The sequence below is a fragment of the Limulus polyphemus genome, unplaced genomic scaffold (assembly GCF_000517525.1).
Source record: "Limulus polyphemus unplaced genomic scaffold, Limulus_polyphemus-2.1.2 Scaffold3682, whole genome shotgun sequence".
NCBI classification, from domain to species: domain Eukaryota; kingdom Metazoa; phylum Arthropoda; class Merostomata; order Xiphosura; family Limulidae; genus Limulus; species Limulus polyphemus.
The window spans coordinates 77,463-86,791 of record NW_013669292.1 but is presented as its reverse complement, the minus strand read 5'-3'; the positions used below and the strand labels follow the sequence as shown (position 1 = coordinate 86,791).

Here is a 9,329-nt window from a genome sequence, read left to right as displayed (position 1 = left end):
AGATGCGTAAAAACACATTTATATGTAGTCATGACTTTCAGAGATGATATGTTCTTTATACAATCTGGCAAGATTTAAAATTAAATTTATTCTCCGCCAGTTCCTCACAATAAAAATTTGTGACGTGAATAAGAGCATCTTCTGTATGAAAGGAAACAGGGCTATCCGAAACGTTTTCATTCTTCTTCATCGTGACTTGAATAAGAGCATCTTCTCTATGAAAGGAAACAGGGCTATCCGAAACGTTCTCGTTCTTCTTCATCGTGACTTGAATAAGAGCATCTTCTCTATGAAAGGAAACAGGGCTATCCGAAACGTTTTCGTTCTTCTTAAACGTGACTTGAATAAAAGTATCTTCTCTATGAAAGGAAACAGGGCTATCCGAAACGTTCTCGTTCTTCTTCATCATGACTTGAATAAGAGTATCTTCTCTATGAAAGGAAACAGGGCTATCCGAAACGTTCTCGTTCTCCTTCATCGTGACGTAAATAAGAGCATCTTCTGTATGAAAGGAAACAGAGCTATCCGAAACGTTTTCGTTCTTCTTCATCGTGACTTGAATAAAAGCATCTTCTCTATGAAAGGAAACAGGGCTATCCGAAACGTTTTCGTTCTTCTTCATCGTGACTTGAATAAAAGCATCTTCTCTATGAAAGGAAACAGGGCTATCCGAAACGTTCTCGTTCTTTTTCATCGTGACTTGATTCTCGACTGGAGAAAAACATCTGGAATGTTAAAAAGTTCTCTATAAGCTCACTTCTTTGATTCGCTCATTCGTATAAAACATAAGAATTTTAGTTTAACTAAATACATTAACGTTATAAAATAATCAGAACAAGAAAATAGCGAAAGTGCCAAATATATTGAAAGGAAAAACATGCGTGTTACTATATTTTATGATTCTCAGAATATATGTTTGTATTGAGAGCAGGGATTCTCAAAATGTGGTACTCGTACCACTGGTGGTACGAGGAGCTAATTTCGGTGGTACACGACACAATTAATATAACAAATCATAAAATTTGTAATAAGCCCTATCTGAGCTTTCCACGTACATATACATACTACTATCCTCACTTATAGACTCACCTCTACTCACATAGACTCGCCAGTATTTTGTTCCCTTAAAGTTAACAAAAATGTTACCACATATTCTTCAATCGTGCTAGAAAAACAATCGCATCCTTCCCATTAGTGGATAAGTGTTAAAAATATGAATTTTTGTAACTAAGTTTTTATCTTTTTTTTGAAATTAGCCCTGGGTTGGTAATTTAAAAAAATAAACAAAAAAACGAGCCCGGAACGTTTGAGAATCACTGATATAGAGGATAACGAGAGATAACGTTTCCAATTGTTTAACGCTTTTACTTTGAAATAATGTTAAACTAATAATCATTAAGATTAAAGAGAATTAAAATATTTAAACAGGTAATAAATTTATACGATACTTGTTCAGTTCTTGCTTGACTTATTTCAAATATCAAAGCAGAAAGTAACCAATGCAACTTTCAGTGGCTTAGTGGTATGTCTGCGAACTCTTTACGCTAAAAAGCGAGTTTCGATACTCGTAGTGGGCACAGCCCAGGTAGCCCATTGTGTAGCTTTGTGCTTAACTACAAACAAACACTTAGAAATTAATGGTCAAAATAGCGACAAACCCACAAATGAGACAGACTGATAACTTAAAATAAGTTTAAAGGTTGTTCAATTTTTTAAAGTGAGTGTGTATATTTTAACCTTTACTACATAATCTTAATTCTTTTCACTTCGCGAACTATATTTAAGGCAAATCGCTTAAGTATATAAGAATAATACTTAACTGGCATAATATATCTATATAGTAATAATTTCACCATTTTTGTTATTATTTATTTCGTTAACGATTACCTGATGTTCAAACTAAATTATTTCGAAATTGATTCTAGTCTCCCTTTATATAGAACAACAATAAGTAAAGAATAGGTTGTTTGCGTTGTATTGTCACGTAAAATATGATAAGAATAGCGGTAAACGATAAAATTATCTAAAGGAGGATGTGTTTACACAAGATACTAAATCAAACATTCGAACAAAAGAAAGTCTACTAACTGATTATATTAAGAAAATTAGGGTTATATAAGCTCAGTCAGAAGGCTAGAATAATGTTCCATAGGAAGTTAGAAACATATGAGGTTAAGCGTGATTTAAAAGTACATAATAGATACAAATGTGGAGCACAGGAGTTACAAGAGTGTCATACACGGAATTAGGTGGGTGTGTGAGTTAGAGGGCGCTGAGAATGGGAAACGCAGGTCCAAAAACAGGAGAAGCGCAGAGTTGATAACGTGCCAGACAGAAAGAAAGAAACAGTTGAGTCATTATAGGTTTGTTTGTAGTTTAGGCACACTACACAATGGGCTATCTGTGCTCTGCCCACTACGGGTATCGAAAAATTATCTGAACTACAATCAAGATGTATATACAAAAACTCAATAATTACTAATTTGTTGTATTCATACCAAACCTTAGTGTGCTACGGTAAAAATATCATTATGAAACGATAATTATCTATTTCACAAATCGAGCACAATTCAGCAGTCAAAAAAGTTCATTTGAATTCCGCTTGTGTAACAAGGGAGAAATGTGTATTTACAATTGCTCTGAATGATTTTTAACCGCGTGCTTAGAGTATCGTTTTTATATATATAATATAACTCTAAAAACGTATAATTTATAATTTTATCTGTACAGTTACATGGATGGAGATGATACACGAGATTAATTACGTATGGCAGTTTGTTTATTTTAGCTACCTGAGCTCTAGCCCCCCACTGGGAATCGAATCCCGGATTTTAACCTTTTTTAGTCCTTAATAAGGACCTTTTTTTTGAGAGATTAGATATGAAAGAAAGAAAAGATTAAAATGAAACTGTCATTTTTAACGTAGATACAAAAATGTTTTTAAAAAAAGCACCGTTGACTCAGATGACTAGAATTCTGATGTTATGAGATTCAATAATGTGATTATGGAAAAACATGAGACGATATTGTCATGTTAGAGCAATACGCAAAGCTCAAGCAGTGGTGTTAGCCAAACATAGTGATGTCGTAGTTCTGGAAAACCATTATGCTGAATAGCACATTCAAATAACTACATTTGACTTTAAGATTTCTTGGATAACTTTAAATATCGTGTACATTAAAAGAGATATTTCCATGCTAGTCGAATCATAATGATTGACAAAAAAAAAAAAGAAACATGTGCTAATAAAATCCGATTTTTTTTTTTACTCTATGGAAGCATAAATGTGTCTAGTTTAATGATTGTACATAAATCCTCAAAAGGAAGCCTTTAGTCTCTTCTTTTATATCTTGAGTAATAGAATCAAAGTTTTGGAACTATTCAAAATTTATCCAGAGCTTTTATTTCCGACTTCTAGATGAAGTAAAGCATTAAAATTCTCACTTGTTTTCTAATGTCGATTCTTACAAACTTCCCTTCTCTACATATATATTAATTATAACATACACCAAGAAAAATAATTATAGCAGAAACTTCTAAGCACTTGAAACAGGACTGAATTAAAACCAACCGAGTGAGTAAATATGAACGGATTTATTTTAACTACTTAGGTTTAGTCACAGCTCAGTTTCGCCATTTGGGAACGATATTATGTTATGAGTGATGGAGCAAAGAAATAGATCACAAAGCCAAGGGAATTTATTTTGTCCATGAGTTTCAGTTGTTTTTAAGAGTTCTGATTTGGCCCTATCCGTATCTACGAGATTCCAAATGTTCATTGTATGTTATTGAGAACATTTTACTTTAGTTAATGGCACGTCATGCATTTAATATTAGCTACATTAAGTATGGCTGAAGAAACAAATCATTGTACAAGTTCCCGCCTACTAGCGTGTACATAAATTCACAGTTTGAAAACACTCAAGCATTTTGAATGTGTCTCAAATAAAGAAAGATTCTCCATAAAAGGGTTAAACCTTGCGAAACGTGAGTAAATGTGTGAAATCAGCATCGGAGGGTATACTCATAGGAGAAGTCAGACAACCTTCACCTATTGTATGAAATTAATTTACAGAAGGGTTGAACCATTATGGAAAAGATAAGAAGATGAACGTGATAATTTATTTGTTAAGGGTAAATTAAACCTTAATCAACAAACTATTTTAGCTATTTAATTTTACGCTCATAAACTCCAGCTTGATTTTATGTAAATTAATTAATTGACTCATCATATTTTTAGTTGATGTTTTATTATCGTGAAAGGTGGTGGAAGAATTTGGTAGAATAAACAATTTTTATCGTTCCTGTTATAACATCCCTTACATTCAACTTTATGGATGACGCTAAGAACATGAGTGTTCTTTAAGAAACACACATATATAAACCAGGAATTAACTAAACCTTAAATCTTTATCAAAACTGGGAAATTTCAAGTACTTGTTCTAAGGTGTTTTTTTTATCTACAGTGATATAGGGTAGAAAATGATTAATAAAGAGATAAAAGATATTTTGTATTTCATTGAAACATTGTTTAATTATAGTTTTGTTTATATGTTTCAAATAGTGAATAACCTTTCTGCTCCTACCGCACGTGTAGTTATTAAAGTAAACTCACATGCCAGTTGATGAAAGGTCGTGATCACGTGGCCACTTATGATCATCACATGTTTTTAGACGAGTAAAGTGGACGTTATGTTACATAGTGTATACAAGGTTATCGAGGCCGTAAATTTATATTTAACGTGTCATTCATTCCAAATAATATAAGAATAGCAGTTAAATATTCAAAAGCTGGTAAAAATGACGTCATAATGTTCGCTGTAAAAAAACTGGAATTTTATTATATTCTGCATTAGCAGATATATTCATACCTCTGAGTGATGTGACTGCATTTTTTGGTATATGATTGTATAATAATAAAATGGTGTGTCTATGGGTCTCTGTGTGTGTGCCCGCTATAGCTCCAAGTGAAAAGAACCTAGAAACCTGAAATTTTGCACACATACTAAGTGGACCCTGAGGGTGTGCATCTAGGTATTATTACTTATCCACTTGCGTGCACATCTTTTTTGTGAGGCAAGCTAGCGAAAACTACATAGAAAAGAACTGCGGCCAATATATCTTCAAGAAGAAAGAATTTAGAAACCTAAAATTTTGCACCCATACTAAGTGGACCCTGAAGGTATGCATCTAGGTATTAATTATCTTTTTAATGAGGCAAACTAGCGAAAAACCATATAGAAAATAAGTGGTTCCTTATATAATAACTTCTAATATATAGAAAATTCAGTGTGTTTTGGTAGCAATGCGTTCCAAGAATGGCTTTTATGTCACGTTGCTTAACAATATAAATATAGAGCTTATAATTTTATGCTAAAATGGGTTCAAAATACATACGCTATCAACCTAATAACTCAAACGAAGCAAGGTACTTTGGCTGGTATTTTATATTTTCGTTAAAAATAATCTAAAATGGAAACTTTCGCTACATCAAATCGCTAAGCCTAAAGCTTTGCTAGCTTTTTGGCAATCAATAAAATGTTTCATTATAACTTCAGTAATGTAATGTTCATCTAAGACAATTATAACTAGTAATGGATTATGTCTGAACACAAGAAAACTTAACAAATATAAGTAAAATACGCTCAACTATAGGCTTACTGCTGATAGAAAATAACTAAATATAAGAACTTAAATCTGTATTTATTACTGCACCAAAGTGCTACATAGTTAGATAAGAATTAAAAGATATAAAGCAACTGTTTTAGACTGATCACGGGATGTACTTCAGTCATCTCAATCAAAACACTATTACACATCACCAGCTTAGCAGAACACCAACAACACTTACAACCAAAATTCTTGAATAGAGCCTTGCAGTACAAAGAACAGACATTCCAGTACTGAACTACTGATCATTTTCAATTGGGACATTCTAGCTTTACAACAATCCCGCAGGCATTAGGTAAGCAAGGGATTGCCTAAAAGACACCCTAGGAGACAATCATAAATAGACAGGTGCTATACAGCCACTACTGAAATAATTCGTTACCACAAGATCTCAGATTTCTTCATATGAAATATGCATTTGGTACCACTAAGATTTGTCTAGACATAAAATGTAGACTAGGTAGAAGGTAAAGAATAAAAATCATGTCAGAATCTATTTAAAGACAAGAGTACACAGTCACGTGTCACCTGTCTTCTGATTGGACACTTATCGTCATGTGGAGAAAAAAAATTTGCATAAAGCTGGTGAAGTTTCTCCCAATTAGCACAAGGATGGCGCTGGAACCATAAAGCAAGATCTTCTCTGGATTGATGAAAACAGCGATCCAAAAATAGACATTTCCACCAAGATAATATTTGCGACTGCCTCACAGATAATAAAATTAAGAATAGTTGGCTCCCTTATGGATAACAGAAAGTAAATTAACTGCATGGTAAGGTAAACCTATCATCCATATGTACGTAGCAGGCCATGCAGGGTTAAAATTGAATGAGAAAGCCCCTTTATCAAAGGCAGCACAACTCTAATGGCAGGTATTGAGTTCTTGTGCTCTAATAATGTAGAACTGGCAACCATGGAAGGTCTCTATCGACATTCAGAAGGAATGAGACTGTTGGAAACAAAGTGCCATATGGTGTAAATAGAAAAAGCAAAGGACAGGGAATCAATAAGACAATACACAGCCAGCAGGCCACTAGTAACATAAGCAAGGGAGCTCTCTTTTACCTCCTGCGAGACAGCCGTTCCCCACATGAGGGGTCAGCACCTGACAGCATAACACCTGGGATTGTCAGATAGTTTTCAGCTCAAACCTAAACCTTCCATAGGTTTGAAGTTATACTCTTCGGTATAAATTAGAGGATGTGACAGTTATTAATTCGATCTTAACGTTAGAATCATTACTAGTTTTTAAACCAAAATTAGTTTAATATTTTGTTTCCTTTCCAATAAAAAGGGATTCGCATAACATTTTGACATTAAAACATAGACGAGTTAGCAAAGGTATACATTAAAGGTTGTGATACAATGTGAACGTAAATCATTGTTGATCGCGATTCAGCTGTACTTATCCTAATGTAAACGTAAATAGGTACAGTTGAAGTAAATAATAAATTTACGTTCACAGAAGTTCAGATATGTGTAAGTTAATTTACTTCGTTATTACTCAAGATAGCAGCTATAAATTACATTAAAGAGGAAAGGTTCAAGCATGGTAAGTTAGTATTACGTTAAAAATGTATTTAACATTACTAGGATCAAACTCTTCAACCAGGATCTCACTATGTAAGGAGCTCAGCCTTACGATGATAATGCTGTTTAAGCAGCTCAGCCTTAAGAAGATCATAATACTTAGACAAATCAACATTACCGGGATCATACTATCTATTCATTTCAGCCTTACTAGGATAACACTATTTTAGTAGCTTCAGCCTTATCAGTATCACACTAAGCAGCTCAGCCTTACAAGGATCATACTATTATTTAACCTGCTTAGACTTCTTTTATATTGTTACGATATTTGTAACTTACTATAATTTTTTAGTATTCTATTTTCTGGCTATAGATTGCATTGAAGTAAAGAAGACTCTGGTTTAAGAAATGTATTTAGCATTACTAGGATCGTATTTTAAGTAGCTCAACCACATTTTATCTATCAGTACACCTCAACGTGATGTACTTATAAATCATTTTTTCATTTCAATGTGCATCAGATTTGAAAAATGCATTAAGTTATGTTCAGAATTATTTTCACTTGATATATCAGATTACTTATGAAAATCTAAAATTTTCCCAGCAGTCTTATTCATCTTTAAATATAGCCTTCCAGTCCTATTTAATAAAGCACCACGCTATGATACAAGTAATGAACAGAGTAAAAGATTAATTAAAATCACAGAATTTCAGTCGTCAGAAAAAGTAGGCTACATGAAGATAAAGACACGCATATTCAGGTAATTTCAGACAGTTTATTAATGATCGTTTGTTCCAGTTACGTAGTCGGGACAAGGAGTTTTCCTGCAAGACACGCGATTCCAAATTGTTCCAGTGGGAAACGTCAGAGACGAACAAGGAAGATATATAGATTGTTATCAAATGGGAAGGTAAGTCTTGAAACTTGTCACACGGAGAAACCCCAACCATTTTCTTCTTTTCGATAAGTGGCTCAAGTTTTTTCTTTAAGAAAGGTTGATGTATCGACCTTCCTTTTAAAAAATGTCAATAAGAAAAATATATTCAGTAAGAGCTTTTCTTTCAACTAAAAATAACAATTTAATATTGGTTTATCAAATCTGGACAACTCATGTCATTTATAGTACATATTTGTGATATTTCAGTAGTACCTAATATAAGACTTTGTTTGTTTGTTGTTAAGCGCAAGCTTATGCAATGAGCTAATTGTGCTGTACTGTATCAACCAAGAGTATCGAAACCCAGTTTTTAGCGTTATAAGCTTTCAGACTTGCAGCTGAGCCACTGGGCCTTGGGGGGGGGGGGTTAATATAAAGCGACTGCACTTGTATTGCGATGTTAACAAAAGATCAAAGATATCGCATGCCACCTGTTATGTAAAACATCGAATATATATGAAAATCTTCATGTGTAATTGCCTCTTAAGAACAATCCTCATAAACTCAGCTGTTTCATATAAAACTTTTGATATGCAGATTAGTTTGAAAAAAGTTGTCATTATAGTTCAGTTCAATGTGTGACTCTTATTAAGTTTGAATAAAGACATTTGTAAATCTTTATTTTTAGCCGCGGCATAGTGGCTCGTAAAATGGCTCTGAGTTTTTGTTGTGTTTTTCAAGTACAAACTCGTTGAATATACAAGACTGTTTAGAGTGAAAGTTATTGATTAATTGATTTAATATTTAATGATTATTTTCATAACAAGAGTGTTAAAAGTTAATTATTTTAAAGGCAATAGTTATGACAAATTTCGTTATATAACTCGGTAAGAGTCGTACGTTGTGTATGTAGTTCAATTGTCGTAGTATTGTTGACATCACCTTTCTCGCTATATGAGTATTGTTACATCATAGCGTCTCCTAATTTGTAGAAAGTTCTAGACCTCAGTTGGAAAATGTATCAATATAGGCCACCAAGTGAGCGCAAGTCAAGTAAAGTTCAGTAAAGTGAAGTTCAGACAGACAAAAGTTAGAAAACGTGAAGTTAGCTGGCGTGTGAGTGATTAACCTTAACGGATGATTTATACAGTGTCGTGATGAATTCAAATTCGATGACGAGGAACCCACTTTGAGACTAATAATGGCTGGAGACGGCTTAAATGGGTAATGAAGAAAAACTTTAATATAA

At 33.4% G+C, this 9,329-nt stretch overlaps 1 protein-coding gene across 2 annotated transcripts in view; it reads left to right on the top strand.

Moving 5' to 3' along the window:
- The first annotated feature begins 7,950 nt into the window (after nucleotides 1-7,950).
- LOC111088396 overlaps nucleotides 7,951-9,329 on the top strand; it is a 78,270-nt gene continuing 76,891 nt past the window's right edge. For both annotated transcript variants that reach the window (XM_022398403.1, XM_022398405.1), the window contains exon 1: nucleotides 7,951-8,113. In XM_022398403.1, coding sequence (XP_022254111.1) covers nucleotides 7,985-8,113 — 129 coding nt within the window. In that variant the 5' untranslated portion in view covers nucleotides 7,951-7,984. The remainder of the gene's footprint in view (nucleotides 8,114-9,329) is intronic.